Consider the following 19127-nt stretch of genomic DNA (forward strand, 5'->3'; position numbering starts at 1 on the left):
AACTTCTATCAGAGATTCTATTTGGTCATATTGCAAGAGTCAGTCGTCATCTGAACTTTTTAAAAAGTTAATTCTGTTGTAAAGAGCTTTCTGTTCTCTGGTTTGCGTTAAATTCTAAAATAAGTCTTGTAATGCCAGCTATTCTCACCACATTTACATGTTTATAAAAGACTTACAAGCATTCAAATATCCATAGACCTCAAGGCAGTTCATATTTTTCAATTGATCTAACAATAGTAGATCACCTATCTTTCCAACTCTACGACGTCATCATGCCCTGGACACGCAACAGACACATGCATATCTCCAACTGTTGTTTTCAGTCATTTCAATGTTCATTGTACCACATGAATTTTATAATGTCTCTGTCACTGGCCTGAGTTCCATGGGATTTTTGAAATGCTTCAGCACAACCTTATAAAATGCAGGGACATGGTTTGATTACTGTTACTTTTAGAATTGGAGACTTGCCATCTTCCGAAGTGTTGAAATTCTATCATTTAGTAACAAGAGCAGAATGTGAAAAGGTAGTTCTGGAAGACCTGCTGTTTTGGGGAGATTGTCTGGGATCAGTTTGTGGAAACACTTGTAAGTCTTGATGTCAGAAAAGAGCAGATAATTTCAAAAGCCCAGGGGAATGGAGTAAATCGATGCTTTCTAAACCAAATTGCCTATTTGAGTTTGACATTGTTCAGGTCTATATGCACTCCACAAAGGCAACCATGCTCTAAAACCATAGTTGGAAAAGGTAACAAAGTGACATCAATAAACAGTCTGTCAACTGTTTAGTCATGAGAAAGGGCAAATGAAAACCTAACCAAGTTAGGACTTTGGCTGAGCTTGATTGTGATTGAAATTCATTTGAGTATTTGCATTCATGTCTATTCTCTGACCGCAGGCAGAGTGGCAACATGAGACTCCCTCCGTTCCCCCTGGCTGGCCCACTCAGGGCTGCATAGACATTCGAGGCTTTGGTCTGCGCTATCGCCATGACCTGGACCTGGCCATTCGCAATATCACCATTGCTATTAACGGAGGAGAGAAGGTGAATCTTATTGTAGCTCTCATAGGCTCAGGAGTACTCATTGTGACTGGACACTGGAGGAATTTATTGTGGATGTGCTGCTGGTTCCCAACAGATAGGGATTGTGGGGAGGACTGGTGCTGGGAAGTCATCTCTAACACTGGGCCTGTTCCGGATCATTGAGGCAGCAGAAGGCCACATCTTCATTGATGGAGTGGACATTGCTAAGCTCGGCCTCCATGAGCTGCGCTCCAGAATCACCATCATCCCACAGGTGAGTAAATAGGACCCAAAAAAGCAATCTCACCTGATCAGTGCACCTGTAGCAAAGCAGCCGTTAGTGGCTAGATATACAGTGGAGACAAAGGCTGAGGCAATGTTTATATGGCACAACTGTAAATTGTCTCTGCTCCTTACTAAAAGAGGAAACCATTGTTTATTTACAAGCATATCAAATTGAATCATTCCACCTCTCTTCACAGAATCCTTTTTATTTACATTGGTTAGGCCCAAGCAGGGAAAGCATTGCAGAGGACTATTGTAATGTAAGTGGTTCTTATCATTCTCAACACTAAAGATGTGCCAGTGGACTTCCAGGAGTGTCTCCAAGATGGCGGTTTAAATCTTAAATCTGTCCTAATCAGAGACGAGGAAAACTCCACTTAACTCGATAAAGGGATTCAGTTCTTCTTCACGATGACATACTTTACTTTTAAATTTAAAAAGAGACCAGGGGTGACTAAAAGTCATGGCCAGTCCCTGCCTGGCCGTGACTTTTAGTAACAGCAAACGCTGAAAACAAAGCCAGCATGATGCAGGCCATGGACCCAAGTGAGAAGAGCGAGCTAACAACTGCTAAGGCTATCCAGAATCTATGCAACAATATCAAAGAATTGCAAAACAACATCATTGCATTGAAAAATAATATCAAGCAGGATCTGATCAGCTTTAAGAGTGAAATGAACAAGAAGCGGGAGGAGGTCAGTACGAACATTCAAAATGAAGGTGCTAGACCAGGGATGGCCAACCCGCGGCTCGAGAGCCGCATGTGACTCCTTGACTGGTTCTATGCGGCTCTTACGTTCATATAGTCGCATTCTGCCAGATGTGCAATAATGACGAAAAGTAGTCAAATGAACTGTCAATTATTGACAACAGCAGCATCCATTACTGTTGGCCGTAACCACGCAAAAACAACACAAACAAAAAACATTCTTTGTTTCTCTTGCAGCCTTACTCTTTCCAGTCATTTGCCATCTGCTCTCACACAAACCTCCGCTCACCCCTCACTCTCACTCCCGCACTCCCTCGCTCTCTCATCCATCCTGATGCATTTGTGGACAATGGGAATTCATACACTCTAATTTTAATCTCTAAACAGCGTAACATCCAATAACATTTAGCACATACTGTAGGGTTGCTATAATATCCAAGTTTCGCTTCGCTTGAGTGCAATACGGTATTTTCGTCAAATGCGCATGTGCGCAGCTTTTCAGTAAGAGTAAAATCATTTGAGTAAACCTTTCGCGCTCAAAATGGCAGGGAAAAAATGCACAGGAAAACGAAAATATGAAGATGAACACAGGACGTTTTTGACAGAGTGGGAAAATTTATATTTTTTTTGTTGAACGTAGTGGAAAGCCATTCTGCCTTATATGTCAGGTGTCCTTGTCGCATTTTAAGGCTTCAAACCTTCAGCGCCACTTCAGCTCACTCCATGCTAACATCGACCAGGAATTTCCAAAAGGGACTGAACTTCGCAAGCACAAGTTGGTTACCTTGAAAGTCAGACAGAAAAGCAGGCAAAGTTTTTCCAAAAATTTACAAAGCACTCAGAGACTGTAACGCTTGCATCATATCAACTGGCTTGGAACATTGCATGGGCTGCCTGACCTGGTGCAAAGTGTGTTTGCATTTGTCAACAAACTGAATTTGTTCCAGGCGCACATTCAAAAGGGAAATTAACACATTTTTCCACTCTACTAAAAGCCAGGGGGCAGGTCACCAGTGCCACCCTGAACAAGCAAAGAGCCAGATATGCAACACTGGTTGAAAACCTGCACGAAAGCTTTGTGGCCCGGTTCCATGATCTACAACTGAAAAGGCCACAGATTACATTCCTTGTCGACCCATTTAATGCTGAGACAGACTGTTTGAAAGCCCCGCTAGTCATAGATGAGTGTGCGGCTGAGTCGGAGATTATTGATCTTCGTGAGGAGGACCAACTGAAACCTGCTTTAAAGGAAGGGACCATTGAGTTCTGGAAACATGTGCCAATGGAAAAATAACCCAATGTCAAATGAGCTGCACTTAAGATACTGTCAATATTTGGTTCAACATATGTCTGCGAGTCTGTGTTTTCTACCCTGAAACATGTGAAATCGAAGCATCGGTCTGTTCTGACCGACATCCATGTCAAAGAATTGCTTCGAGTGACAACAACAGAGTACAAGCCAGATCTGAACAGGATTGTTCAAGACAAGGAATGCCAGAAGTCCCATTAAATAACACATGTAATGCACATAATAAAAGGAAAAGTGTATTGTAAATTGTTCTATTATTGTTTGTTTATTTGGTTAAACAGAGTTTGTTTGCATGAGAACGTGCACAGTGTTCATTGTTGAAAATGTCTGGCCTGTGTTCTTTGTAGTGTTAAAATAGTGTGTGAAATTTACAATAAATCTGGCTGAGCAAAAGTATGAGTATGAGGAAGGGATGGATTGATGTTCATGTGTGCCTATGCATATGATGTGGCTCTTTGCAGTAACTTGGTAAAAATTGTGGCTCTTGGTCTTTGTCTGGTTGGCCACCCCTGTGCTAGACTAACTGAAGGAGAACAACGGGTGACCTTTCACAGATATGACATTAGAGAAAATCCTAAAAGCGTCATAGGGAAAGAAGATCTTCTATGATGGTAAATTGATGTCATTTGTGCATAATCTTCCGACAGAGATAAACAACAAGCTTAAAGAATACAAAAACATCAAGAAGAATATCAAAGAGGAAAAAATATGTTTCCAAACACCATACCCAACTAAGATGAGGATTCACTGGGAGACAAACCATGCCTGTACATGAGTGCATGAGAAGCAGCGGATGACATAAGGAAGAGGAAATACCATGTAGATACACCGCGATCAAAGCCTGCAGACTCCTGGTTGACCAGCTGTCAACCAGGATGCGCACAGGAACAAAGGGGCCAGCTCACACTAGCATTTGGGGCACGTGTTATGCCCCAAACTTGTGCGAGAAAAGCTTCAAGAATTCCAATGAGAACAAGTATAAATAGCTTTCTTGATGCAGATCCTAACTACTTATGTAAAATCTGAATCCCACGCTTGTAATCTTTCTTTAGTTCTAACACCCGAGTCCCCTCCTACCACCCCTCACATATTAAAACATTATTCTGATCAGGATTAATGGAGCAATGACTGTCTCAAAGTTGAGGGAACTTGTCTGTGGCAGAGAAGGAGCCCCTAATTAGAGTAGGTCTGTTACTCTTATAATGTAAGAAAAGAGGTTGTAGGATGACATAGCATAGTGGAGCCCTAAAGTCATTCTGCTTGTTTTATGTTTTCTAAATCTCTGTTGTTTTTGTGTTCAAACTGTCGACATGTGCAAACTGGTTTGCTGATATGACTAATGGTGATATTAGTGCAACTTCATGGAATATTAATGAACTCAATAACCCTGTCAAGAGGAGTAATATCCAAGATAAAAAGGGAGAAAATTCAGATTCTGCTCCTTCAAGAAACTCATTTGTCTTCAGTAGAGCATAAGAAATTGCAAAAATTTTGATTTAGGGATGTTTCTCATGGTTCATTCAAGACAGGTCATAAAAGAGGAGTTTGAGTACTAATACATAACTCCTACATTTTGAACTTATTAAGCATATATGAGATAGTGAAGGCAGGTATATATTGGTTCGGGGTAGGATCGAAAGGAAATTAGTTACCCTTCTCTCTATCTATATGCCCCACATTTTTGAAAAAAGTCCTAGAAGTTATTTAATCAGAGTCACAAGGTATGTGACTCTGATATGTGTCTGATATGTGCAGGTGGATTTAATACAGTCTTGAATAAAAATGACACATCTAATAACAAAAGGACAACCACACCACAAAGTAAACTGCTAAAAAGGGGCCTTTATGATATTGATTTACTGGATGCTTGGCAGGAGATGCACCCAACAGGAAACAAATTCACCTATTTTTCTCCCACTCACACAGTATTTTCAAGAATAGATCTCTTTTTGGTTCTTAGGAATGATTGACAGAGAGTCAACCGCTGTAAAATTCATACTAAAAACTTGTCAGATTACTCGCCAATATATTTAATACTTAACCGGATATGAGACAAAAAAAACCAATAGGAAGGCTAAATACAAGCTTGCTAAATAATAAAAATGTCATAAAAGAAATTAAAACAGAAATAAAATACTTTCTAGAATTAAATGACAACGGGAAGTCTATCCTGATATTTTCTGGGACATGTTGAAGTCACTTATTAGAGGCAAATTTATATCACTAAGCACTGCTATTAAGAAAAAGAAGGAAAAAGAACTAAACGAATTAGATGAGAAATTAAAAGAACTGGAGATCGGAGAACATGCAAATCAGAACTCAACTTGATCAAATCAATGTACAAATTCAAAAGATAAGGAATACAATTTTGGATATAAATAAAGAAGAGGAAGAAAAAATATATAAATTCCTAAGACAATCATTTTATAACACAGGGCCAAAGGCAACAAAACTACTTGCAAGAAAAATAAAAAAAAATAAAATAATGCAATAAATGTTTTCAATAATAAACCCACAGATAGAAATATTAGAAAACAGATTATAGAAGGTATTGACAAAGTTTTTCAAGCATATTAGAAAACATTAATAAATAGATACTCTCAATATTCCTAATTTTAGCAAAGTGTAGTGAAGAGTTACTATAAAATTACGACTTTATTCTTGTACAACTTTACTTGTATTTAAATCACAAACCAAAAAAACTCTCAGTCTGGCCCTACTCCATCATAAGCAAGTAAGTGTAGCTTGCAGAGAAAGGCCAGGAAATAGACAAAGCCTACCTTTTAAGTGTTAATGCAAAGTGTTATACATTTCTGCTGACAAGCTGAAATATAAACAATATTGCTGAAAAGTTTGCACAATAAATTTTTAAAACTCAATACTTTGTAAAAACAAGACATTTGAAAAAGCTGACAAGTAATCAATGTTTACAGTTTTTTAAAATGTTTTTAAAAACACACATCCACTGAATCATTTGCACTTTTTCTCTTTCAAATTGAGTAGTCTTCATTAAATGTTACTGATTGGCTCAATAAACTGAACAGGGAAATTGTTTTGAGACTGAGAACAATGAAACAGCTGTTTTGGTAATTAGGTCATATAATGCCATTGGTTTGTACAGATAAATTATTAAATGTTATCAGATTTGCAATAATATTTCAGTTTGGGAGAGGAAAGGACACTGGGGGGGTTGTGAAAGAATGTTATGATTCCTACGGCGGGCCTGACAGAAAATAATTGAGAAACACTGCTGTAGAGTAACTTGAGCAGTTTCAGATTTTTCCTCAGTGCCTCATAACTGCTTAATTAAAATAAAAAACAATGGTGTGACGTGAAGAAACGAGTACAACAGCTCAAGAGGAAACATGAACAAAACTGGAAAGGTCACATCACTCTTTTGTCAGTATTTCAGATTTTTAAAATAAAAAACTAACAATTATTGATATAGACCACAACTCTTTTTTGCATATTAATCCGTTATATTATGATATGGGTTTTGGTAATATTGGCCAGACCTAGATTGGACAAATTTCTTAAAACCGCATACAAACTCAAATGAAGATCATCCTAGGAGAGATTAGGTAAAGGTTAGGGCTAGGCTAAATCTGTAAAAATACACCTTTAGTATCCTGATATCACTATCTGCTCACCTTTCAGGACCCAGTGCTGTTTTCCGGATCTTTGAGAATGAACCTGGACCCCTTTGACTCCTACTCTGATGAGGAAATATGGAGGGCTTTGGAGTTTTCCCATCTCAAGAATTTTGTCTCTAGCCTACCCAACAAACTCAGCCATGAGTGTAGTGAAGGAGGAGAAAATCTTAGGTATGGAACCCTTCTTGTATTTTTTTCTAATCATTTGATGTTTTGACCTCCTGGGTGGAGTAGTTCCCATCTGAAAAGTCTTGACTATATGGCATTACAATGTGATGTGCTGTAATACTTCACTATATTTTATAAGTATATAAAATATATCTATGCATAAAATAGAGCAAAATTATAAAATGCACGACAACACATTTCTCAAAGTGCAGAATGCTTTTTTTATTTACCTGTTTAACTAGGTCGCCCTAACACATTAATATGCTCAGATTTAATTCATTCCATTGCACCTCTAGTGTGTTGTGTGAGTTGCTAAACCCCTCCCATCTAACTCCCTTCACTGAGAAGTTTAATTGACTGAAGTGGTAAGCCTCCTCCAAATAACTTCCTATTTTGAAAGGTTAAGACATAACTAACAATTTACCCCTGCAGTACTTTTGCAGAGTTTAACCCACCTCAGAACTGATAAACTCTTTTTGCACTGCAGGGCCTGGCCCTGTTGTACACTGGCCTGCATCCATTAACCCTTGATAACCATAGATGATATGTTCAAAAGCCTAAAGGAAGTACTCAAAGTACTCACAATTCACTAAACAGGAATTGAATATAATTCAATTGATTTATATTCAATAAATCAATTGAAAGGTTGAAGGTGAAAGGTTGATTTTTGACCTAACTTTAAAAACTTTCTTCTGGACTCAAGTTGAATTGACTATAGACCATTTGGAAGATTTGCCAAGTGCATCACCTGGTGGACATGTGCATAAAAGGTCTGAGAGTGTTCACAACGGCAACAGGGTGGCAGTGCCAGAGATCCTGTAGTCTCTGCAAAACCGTGTGAACTGTGAGGGCTGCCGATGCTGCTTTCAGCTTTAATTTTGATACTATTATTCATTATAACTCTTGCTCTGCTTTGAATGTATACAGTACACCCAAATCCAACTGGACAAAACCCATCAGAATATTCAAAATAACCTTCAAACTAAAAGGAGAATGATCACATTTCCCGGGGGTCCGTTGACAGCTCTCTGTGTCTGCTTTACACTACACACAGTGCCACTGTTCTGACTATCAGTGCTACCTCGTCAGATTTTCCTACCGTAGCACGGAAAGATAGCTATGTCTATCTGTCGGTGCTATGCGTCCAAAACTGCTACCATCTTGTTTACAAACAGAAAACTATAGCGGGTTGTCTTAATGTTAAATACATTGGATAACATTATTTGAGTGACAGCACTGCAGTGGAAGCTTAGGAGTTATGCTTAGCATAGCATTGCAACGTTGCAAATAGTAAAAACAATTGCAAACTTGCTCCACAAAACAGAAGTGCTTCAGACTAATAGGGAGAGTAGAACAAATAACAAATCATATCGGACCAGATCCTCAGTTAAAACAAGAGGTGTAAGCATTAAATGGAGGTGAGTACACTTAGTGTTGTAGTGCTCGAGACCAGTCTTTTTGATGGTCTTAGCTTGTCTTGTACTCGGCCGCATTTAGTCTCAGTCTCTGACATTTTATTTCAAGATCAGTCAAGATCACAACTGTAAAAATATCACTAAATTGCCAGCATATCGTCCAGTTTATTTGTCAACATCGTTGTTTTCACTAGATACAAAACATATGTTTTATGAAATTTAAAACAAGATCGGAGGTGATCGGCGGCAAATAATGAGACTAAACACTGTCCCTGCTAGAATAAATGTGTCCGTTTATTCCGCCAAAGAATACAGCAAAACAACATACACTCTTCAATTGAATCTGTGGTGCTCAATACAAACACTGTTTCTGCTAGAATAAATTGTGTCTCTTTATTCCGCCACAAAATATAGCAAAGCAACATACACACTCTTCAATTGAATTACGTGGTGCTCGATTCTCAAAGCTCCTACCGTGACACCTGACTGGAGAGCCGTCAGTCTGGTCGAAGCGACATCCACGCAGCTGGGCGTTCGTACTAACCCACAGCAGACTCTGGCAAAAACGAGGGCTTGTCCACCACTATATAATTTTTAACAATCGGCATCGTGTGAGAGGAGGAGGGGAGATTCTCTCCCCCCAGGCGAGTCATCCAATCAGAGCGCGAGGCTCTCTGTCCATGCGGTCAGAGCGTGATTAGCTACCCACGAATACAGAGCGTGATCATCAAGACAATAGACATTCAAAACATGTTAAACAGTAGTTGATGATATCCCCTTTATTGGTCAGTTACACAATAGACATTCAAAACATATTTTACAGACAGAAGTTGATGATGTCACCTTATATAACGGATGATTATCAAAGAACATAGAAATGGAGGCGAAAAAGATGGCGGCAGCGTAAGTCACCCTGTGCCGTGCTCTCAGTACTAGCACTCTTATTTTCCTGAGTATACGAGCGCTCAGTTGAGTACTTTTCTACTTTGTAAGCTTACTTTACTCTCGGGAAGATGCCTAAAACAGCCCAAAGAAGAACTAGTGACCACAGCAAGTTGGAAAAAACCTGCACTGGTGTTGATGAAAAAGACCACGACTATGTCGGTCCGGCTCTCCAACCGGAGATTGGCGAGGAGGATTTCCCGCCGCTCCCCGTGACTCCAAGTAAGCCTCCTGTTGCCAAGAAGCCTTTTCCAAATATGCTACGAACAAATAGCAACTCAAATCCTGATGATGCTTTTGCTATGCTTGCTAACCTGATCAACACGAGAAGTGATGCTTTAGAAACAAAGCTGGGAAGTATGCTAGAAGAAATCAAAGATATTAAAATGAAAATTAACTCAGTGGAAAAACGAGTGGAGCGCAATGAAAAAGATACAACGTCCTGCTTAATCCGTGTTACTGAGGATGGAGCGCTATGGTCGTCGTTGGAACCTCAGACTTCATGGAGTCGCTGAGACCGAGAAGGAGGATGTGCGGGAGGAGGTGTTGCGGGTATGCCAGGAGATTCTTCTGAAGGATAAAGAAAGGCTTCAGATCTTCATTGATGTCGCTCATCGAGTTGGTAAAAAGGTCGCTGCCAACTCCCGCCCTCGTTCTATCATCATTCGCTTTATTGCAAGGAGATATTGTGATTCCATATGGAAAGCAGCTAAGGGAAATGACTTCCTGAAGAGAAATGGTCTCCGTTTTACCAAAGACCTTTGTAAAGAAGACCGTGAATCCCGGCAGAAGCTTTGGCCATGTATCCAGAAGGCTCGTGAAGAGGGAAAATCTGCCTACTTCGTAGGGGGTCGTGATTTTATCAACGGGGTGGAGATACCCGCAGTGTTTACTCCAATGCTAGAATAATTGCAAGTCTATTCTCATTGATGGGTCCACTATTTTGAAACTTTACCCTAGGTTGCAAACTGAGATCTGGAACTTTAATAAGGTACTGACTCACGGTGTTCATGTCGTGTTTAAATACCTTCATTCATTAAGTTACTTTTTCTGTTGTTTATATGTTATCTCTTTCGCTTATTTCTCTTAATGCCAGGGGGTTGTGCAATATGTTATAAAGAAAAGCATAATTCTAGTTTGCCAAAAATTTTAAATCTGATTTCTGTTTTTTTCAGGAATGTCACTATATAGTTGATGATGTTACTTTTTGGAAATCCCATTGGGGTAATTCTGTTTGGCTTTCTCATGGGTCTGAGTGCTCTGCAGGAGTTATGACTTTAAAATATAGATTTAATGGGAATATTATTTCTACTGAATGTGATTCGCTGGGACACTTTATTTTTCAACTCTTTTTCTATGAAAATCATCATTTCATTTGTGCCAATATTTATGGTTACAATAATAAAGGAGATAACGATAAGCTGTTTATCACAGCTGAAAAGATCCTTATAGAATGGTTTAAAAAATGGCCAAATGCTATAATTCTTATGGTAGGTGATTTCAACACTGTCCTGGATGGTAACCTTGATAAATGGCCTCCTGGTCGATCAAATGCCTCAAGCCCGATTATTAAAGCTTTTATGGAAAAATTTAATCTAATTGACATTTGGAGAACTGAACATCCACATGATTATTTATTTACCTGGAGTAATAAGTCATTATCTCAACAATCTAGGATAGATTTCTGGCTGATCTCAGATTCAGTAAAGAAAGAATCTGTGACTGTTAATACTTTACCTACTCCCCTTACGGACCATAAAGTTGTTGAAATAATTATAACACTCTCAGATGGTAAATATTCTAGTTATTCTCCTTCATACTGGAAATTGAATAATTCTTTATTAAACTATAAAGAGGTAAATTTAAAGATAACAAAATTATTAAAATTCTTCTGGCATAAAGCTCAAACAGATAATCTTCATGGTATTAATTGGGAACTTTTTAAATTCGAATCTGGAAAATTTCTAAGAAAATTTGGTAGTAACAAGGCTAAGACAAATAGAAATGAAGAAACCAAAATTGTAACGAGAATATTTGAACTCACTCAGTCGAATCCTTCTAATTTAAATGACTTTGAACTACAAGAGTTAACTGAATTACAACTTAAATTGGATCATTTTTACATTAATAAGAGTAAAGGTGCGTTTATTAGATCAAGAAGAAAATGGTTAGAAGAGGGAGAACAAAACACTCATTATTTTTTTAATCTAGAAAAACATAATTCGACCAATAATTCTATTACCAGTCTAAAGATTAACAATGCTGTTACAGATAACCTTGATGATATAGCTAGATATTGCAGTTCCTTTTATGAAACTCTTTATCTCTCCAACTTCTGTCAAGTCTCAGCTGATGCCCTGTTGACCAATTTATCAGTTAATCAAATTTCTAATAGTGAAACGAGAATGCTGTGAAGAGTCAATCTCTTTACAAGAGATTGTGGACGCCATCTCACATCTCAAAATGAACAAATCCCCTGGAATCAAACCACTTATAAAAAAGAACAATCTGGACAAATCACTAATGCAGAATTACAGGCCGATCTCCAACCTCCCATTCATCAGCAAAGTTATTGAAAAAGCTGTGTGTAAACAATTAACTAGCTTCCTAACTATAACCAACCTATTTGACTCCTTCCAGTCTGGTTTTCGTGCTCACCACAGCACAGAGACCGCCCTCATAAAAGTGTTCAATGACATCCATATAAATACGGACTGTGGCAGAACCACAGTGCTGGTTCTGTTGGACCTCAGTGCAGCTTTTGACACTGTTGACCATGACATATTACTGAATCGACTGGAGAGTTGGGTCGGACTCTCCGGTCCAGTGCTTAACTGGTTTAAATCCTACATAAAGAACAGGGATTTCTTTGTTTCAATTGAAAACTTTTCATCAAAGAGGTCAAAGGTCACATGTGGGGTACCCCAAGGTTCAATCCTAGGACCCCTTTTATTCAATATTTATATGCTCCCACTAGCTCAGGTTATAACAGGAAATAATATTAGCTACCATAACTATGCAGATGACACACAGCTCTACATTACGATGTCACCAGGTGACTCAGAGCCCATCCAATCACTGAACAGATGCTTAGAACAGATAAATGTGTGGATGTGCCAAAACTTTCTCCAGTTGAACAGAAACAAAACTGAAGTTATTATTTTTGGTCCTAAAGAGGAACGATCTAGAGTCAATGCACAGCTTCAGTTATTACAACTAAAAACCAGCGATCAGGCCCGAAACCTGGGAGTAGTGATGGACTCTGACCTGAACCTCCAGAGCCACATAAAGACAGTCACAAAGTTGGCCTTCTATCACCTGAAGAACATTTCCAGGATTAAAGGACTAATGTCTCAGCCAGATCTACAGAAACTCATCCATGCGTTCATCTTCAGTCGTATTGATTATTGCAACAGCGTCTTCACAGGTCTGCCCAACAAATCAATCAAACAGCTGCAGCTGATCCAGAATGCTGCTGCTCGCGTTCTCACTAAAACCAGGAAGGTAGAGCACATAACACCAGTTTTAAAGTCCCTACACTGGCTCCCTGTAGCTCAAAGAATAGACTTTAAAATACTGTTGTTAGTTTATAAATCACTGAACGGCTTAGCACCACAATACATTAAAGATCTGTTGTTGTTGTATGAACCTTCCAGACCTCTCAGGTCTTCCGGTTCTGGTCTGCTCTGCATCCCCAGAACCAGAACCAAACGAGGAGAAGCAGCTTTCAGCATCTATGCACCACAAATTTGGAACAAACTTCCAGAAAACTGTAAAACAGCTGAAACACTGACTTCTTTTAAATCTCAACTAAAAACCCACCTGTTTAGAATTGTATTTGAAATGTAATCAATTACAAATTTATGGATGGAACTTGACTTAATGCTTTGTTTTGATTATTGATTCTATATCGCATTGTGTTTCTGTGTTTGTAATGATGTAAAGCACTTTGAAATGTCTTGCTGCTGAAATGTGCTATACAAATAAAATTTGATTGATTGATTGATTTGATTGGAATTGATGGTCTGAGTGCTGAGTTTTGCAAACACTTTTTGTTCGACCTCGCTCTCTTTCTTTTGCAAGTTTTTAATGAAAGTATAGAAAACGGTTCGCTCCCTACAACCCTCACTCAGGGTTTAACCTCTCTGATACCAAAACCAAAACAAGACCCTTTACTTCTAGATAATTAGTGTCCCATTTGTCTTCTTAACAATGATTACAAAATTTTTGCTTTAGTTATAGCTAAAAGATTAAAATCCGTCCTTCATTCAATTATTGATGAAACTCAATCCGGTTTTATGAAAAATAGGCATATTACAAATAATATAAGGTTTGTTTAGGATATTTTAGATTATCCTGATCTTGTTTGTGATAATGGTTTTATTTTATTTCTAGACTTTTATAAAGCTTTTGATACGTCGAACATGAGTTTATTTTTCAGAGTCTAAAAAATTTGGGTTTGGGAAATTCTTTACTTCTGTTGTTAAAACCTTATATCAAAACAGCAACAGCTCCATCAAATTAAGAAACGGCTCCTTTTCTAGATTCAGCCTCTGCAGAGGAATCAGACAAGGCTGTCCCGTCTCCCCATATTAGTTCCTTTTAGTGGCTCAACTTCTTTCTGATCATATTAAGACTGGTCCTTTAAAAGGGATCACTGTTGCTGATAAAGTGGTTACTTTAGCACAACTGGCAGATGACACTACTTTATTTTTAAAAGATCAGAGCCAAATCTCTTTAGCTATTAAGGAAATTGGTACTTTCTCCAAAGCTTCAGGTCTTTCTCTTAACCTTAAAAAATGTGAGATAATGGCCATTAAGGACTGTTCTATAGCCTCAATTGAAGCTATACCAGTTAAGAATGAGGTTATTTATTTAGGTATAAACATCACGAAGGATGAAATAAAAAGAAGCTCCCTAAACTTCGACCCGCTAATTCAAAAGACTAAAAAAAGACTTAATCAATGGTTAGTTAGAGATCTTTCTTTGCGCGGCTGTATTCTGCTTACAAAGGCTGAAGGCCTCTCCAGACTAATTTATGCTGCACAGTCATTAGACATTGACAATAAAAATGAGAAGGAAATTGACAAACTGCTATTCAACTTCATATGGAAAAATAAGACTCACTATATTAAAAAATCTACTCTAATGAATTCATATGAAAACGGAGGACTTAACTGCTTATCTTTCTCTATCTTAAATAATACTTTTAAAATAAATTGGATCCGTAATTTTTTTAATTCTCCAGCATCTTTCTGGAATATTATACCCTTTCATATTTTTTCTAAATTCGGTGGTCTAAATTTCTTTCTAATTTGTAATTTTGATATAACGAAACTACCAATTAAACTTTCTAACTTTCATCGGCAGGCCCTTTTATCATGGTTACTCATCTACAAGCATAACTTCTCTCCTCACTGATACTTTATTTGGAATAATAAGGACATTCTATACAAGAGGAAAACTATATTTGTTGATTCTTGGTTTAATAATAACATTGTTCTGGTTGACCAATTGTTCAACAGTGATGGTCTATTGTTGACTTATGAAGAATTTCTCTGTAAGTTCAATTTTCCTGTTTCTCCTGGAGAATATGCCACAGTTTTTGGTGCCGTTTCTACAAAGATCTGTATGTTATTCTGGCAGAAGCCAAGAATCGTTTATCACTCACCCATTTTATCTCCCATACATTCTCCTGCTGGCAAAATTTGTTTGAATCCTTTTCCTTGTAACAATAATAAGTCGATCAGATCCCTGTTTCTGAAGGACGTGACCTCTACTCCTGTGGTTGTTCATTATTGGAATCGCTTTCGTATTACTATGTCTTGGAAATTTATCTGGCTGCTCCCTAATCACTCTCTTCTCTCTAACAAGATAAAGGAAGTTTCCTTTAAACTCATTCACCGAATCTACCCCGTTAAAGTCTATTTAAAGAAATTCAATTCTAACATTGATGTGAACTGTTCCTTCTGTGTTGTTTGCCCAGAATCGGTCACTCATTTGTTCTGGTTGTGTCCTCATTCTAAAATATTTTGGCAACATTTTTGTAACTTTGTTGATTCCAAAATTTCTGCAGTTTTTCAGTTATTTTGGGAAAATGTCTTATTTGGATTTCAACAAAATGGAGGAATGAATGTAAAGAGTCTCCTTATCAATTTACCAATTATTAAGGCTAAATTTCACCTACATAAATGTAAATTTTTGAAGAAAAAAACAAATTTTTTAGTTTTTTTGATCGAACTTAAACATTATTTATCAACAATTCAATCCTCCACTAATCAAAAAGCAGAATCAACAATACGGGCTTGTAATCAACTTGGAATTTTGGATTATCTTTTATGTTAATGCACTGTGACATCTGGCACACATATCACAATTTGTGCTATTTCCTTTATACATATTTATATTGATTGTCGTTTTCTTATCTTCTTGCTTTTTTATGCTCCCCCTGGTAAATTATTGTTATTATCTTCCTGAGTTTTGTTCACTGTACAATTGTATTGTTGTTTATTATAATAAATAAAGTTAAAAAAAAAAATGAACATAGAAATACCGTATTACCCTATTACCATTTCATTACAACATACCTGTTCAAATCCAAGCAATAACGTGACTTTTTGTTATTTGCTGTCAGGCACTCCACTGTCTTGGGGGACAAATTCCCTACATACATGGGGGAATTTTTCTGCCATATTCCAAGAGCACAAATGTTCAGACTGAAAGTAGGATTTCATGTGTTTTTTTCTCAAAACTTGTAATACTTTTGATTATATTTTTATTTTGAAAGTCTTCTTCTCAAAACTTGTGATGTGCACATGTGCGACGACGCGTCGTAAGTATCGAGTCCGATGCTGTTGTTCGGGGGGGGGGGGGGGTGGAGCAGTACTCCAATGTTGTTTTGTTACTCATTCTGCTGCAAATTGGCTCAATTTTGACGCGCAAGACGTAACCAGTAAAATCCGGTTTAGGATTTTCAAAATACAAGATCCAGAAGTAGTTCATTATTTCTTGCGCGGCCCAGTACCAATGGTTGGGGACCACTGGTCTAGACTACAACACTGAGTACACTATTAATATGTCACAAAAAGTTTTTTTCAGATGTTTTTAGGTGAGCAAGTATTCCTCATACACTATATTGCCAAAAGTATTCACTCACCTGCCTTGACTCACATATGAGCTTAAATGATATCAAATTCCTAATCCAAAGGGTTCAATATGACGTTGGTCCACCTTTTGCAGTGAGAACAGCTTCAACTCTTCTGGGAAGGCTGTCCACAAGGTTTAGGAATGTTTATGGGGATTTTTGGCCATTCCTCCAGAAGCGCATTTGTGAGGTCACATACTGATGTTGGACAAGAAGGCCTGGCTCTCGGTCTCCGCTCTAATTTATCCCAAAGGTGTTCTATTGGATTGAGGTCAGGACTCTGTGCAGGTCAGTCAAGTTTATCCACCCCAGACTCTGCCATCCATGTCTTTATGGACCTTGCCTTGTGCGCTGGTGCACAGTCAAGTTGGAAGGGAAAAGGGCCAGCTTCAAACTGTTCCCACAAAGTTGGGCTCATGGAATTGTCCAAAATCTCTTGGTATGCAGAAGCATTCAGAGTTCCTTTCAGTGGAACTAAAGGGCCAAGTCCAGCTCCTGAAAAACAACCCCACACCATAATCCCCCCCCTACCCCAAACTTTACACTTTTCACAATGCAGTCAGACAAGTACTGTTCTCCTGGCAACCGCCAAACCAAGATATGATCAGATTGCCAGAAGGAGAAGCACAATTTGTCACAGAGAATGCACCTCTACTGATCTAGAGTCCAGTGACGGCGTGCTTTACATCACTGTATCCCATGCTTTGGAGTGCACTTGGTGATGTATGGCTTGGATGCAGCTGCTCAACCTTGGAAAACCATTCTGTGAAACTCTCTGCACACTGTTCTTGAGCTAATCTTAGACTTAGACTTAGACTTAGACTGACTTTATTATCATTTTGCATGCACAGGGTGTATACAGAACGAAATTTCGTTGCATACGGCTCAGAACAATGTTTTGAGGTTCCAATGTTATGAGGTTACTCCGGAATATAAATCTAAATATAAAATATAAAGTGCAGGAATGACAGTAAAATAGAAGTTATTTAGCTATGTACATGTGCAAGGTATGAAGTGGAGACCAGTTTTTGAGTGCAGTCCAGTTAAGAGTTCAGCAGTCTGATGGCAAGTGGGAAAAAGCTGTTTCGGAACCTGGTGAACCTGCACTGGATGCTGCGGAACCTCTTTCCAGAGGGCAGCAGGGAGAACAGTCCATGGTGGGGGTGTGAGGGGTCACTCACGATGTTTCAGCCTCGGGACACGCAGCGCTGGGATGAAATGTCCTGAATGGAGGGAAGAGGGGCCCCAATGATCCTCTCTGCTGTCCGCACCACTCTCCTCACGTTCTTCCAGTCGGAGGCGCTGCAGCCTCCACACCACACAGAGAGGCAGCTGGTCAGAATGCTCTCTATGGTGCTTCTGTAGAACGTCTTGAGGATGGGTGGGGGCAGGTGTGCTCTTCTCATCCTCTGCAGAAATACAAGCGTTTCTGTGCCCTCTTGACCAGAGACGTGGTCTTCACAGTCCAGGTGAGGTCGTTTGTGATGTGCACCCCCAGGAATTTGGTGCTGCTGACCACCTCCACAGCCGAGCTGTTGATGAGCAGTGGAGCGTGGTTGGGCCGGTTCTTCCTGAAGTCGATGATCATCTCCTTCGTCTTGTCAACGTTCAGGATCAAGCTGTTGTCTCTGCACCAGTCCTTCAGCTGCTCCACCTCCTCTCTGTAGTCCAGGTCGTTGTCGTCTCTGATGAGACCCACCACCGTTGTGTCGTCCGCGAACTTCACGATGTGATTGGTGGCGAACAGTCGTGTGTCATCAGAGTGAACAGCAGAGGGCTCAGGACGCAGCCCTGAGGGGAGCCTGTGCTGAGGGTGATGACATCGGAGGTGTGTTGTCCGATCCGGACTGACTGAGGTCTGTCGGTGAGGAAGTCTGGCAGCCAGTTTCGCAGGGGGGTGCTGAAGCCCAGGTGACCCAGTTTTCCTGCCAGATGCTGTGGGATGATTGTGTTGAACGCTGAGCTGAAGTCCAGGAACAACATCCGCACATGAGTGTTCTTCTCCTCCAGGTGAGCCAGGCTCAGATGTAGGGCAGAGGAGATGGCGTCCTCAGTGGAGCGGTTTCGGCGGTAGGCAAACTGGAACGGGTCGAATGTGGAGGGGAGTCTGGAGACGATGTGTTCTTTTACCAGCCTTTCAAAGCACTTCATCATGATGGGAGTCAGTGCCACGGGCCGGTAATCAGAAGGCCAGGTGAAGTTTGGAAGTCTGTACTGATGCAGAAAGTTCCTCTTTCCTCTTCGCACCATGCGCTTCTACATCCGCTGACCCCGCTCCGTCAGTTTACATGGCCACTTCGTGGCTGAGTTGCTGTCATTCCCAAACACTTTCACTTTCTTATAATGCAGCTGACAGTTGACTGTGAACTATTTAGGAGCGAGGAAATTTCACGACTGGATTTGTTGCACAGGTGGCATCCTATCACAATTCCACACTGGAATTCACTGAGCTCCTCAGAGCGACCCATTCTTTCACAA

The 19127-nt window shown here is 39.4% G+C and overlaps 1 protein-coding gene across 1 annotated transcript in view; it reads left to right on the plus strand.

The window, feature by feature from the left end:
- The window catches only part of LOC102231469 (multidrug resistance-associated protein 1-like), a 94797-nt gene that overhangs the window by 66073 nt on the left and 9597 nt on the right, over positions 1-19127 (plus strand). Inside the window, exons 27-29 of the mRNA XM_023349342.1 lie at positions 899-1045; positions 1140-1298; positions 6985-7151. Of these exons, the coding sequence (XP_023205110.1) occupies positions 899-1045; positions 1140-1298; positions 6985-7151 (473 nt within the window). The remainder of the gene's footprint in view (positions 1-898; positions 1046-1139; positions 1299-6984; positions 7152-19127) is intronic.

This window comes from Xiphophorus maculatus, chromosome 16 (assembly GCF_002775205.1).
Source record: "Xiphophorus maculatus strain JP 163 A chromosome 16, X_maculatus-5.0-male, whole genome shotgun sequence".
Taxonomy (NCBI): Eukaryota; Metazoa; Chordata; class Actinopteri; order Cyprinodontiformes; family Poeciliidae; genus Xiphophorus; species Xiphophorus maculatus.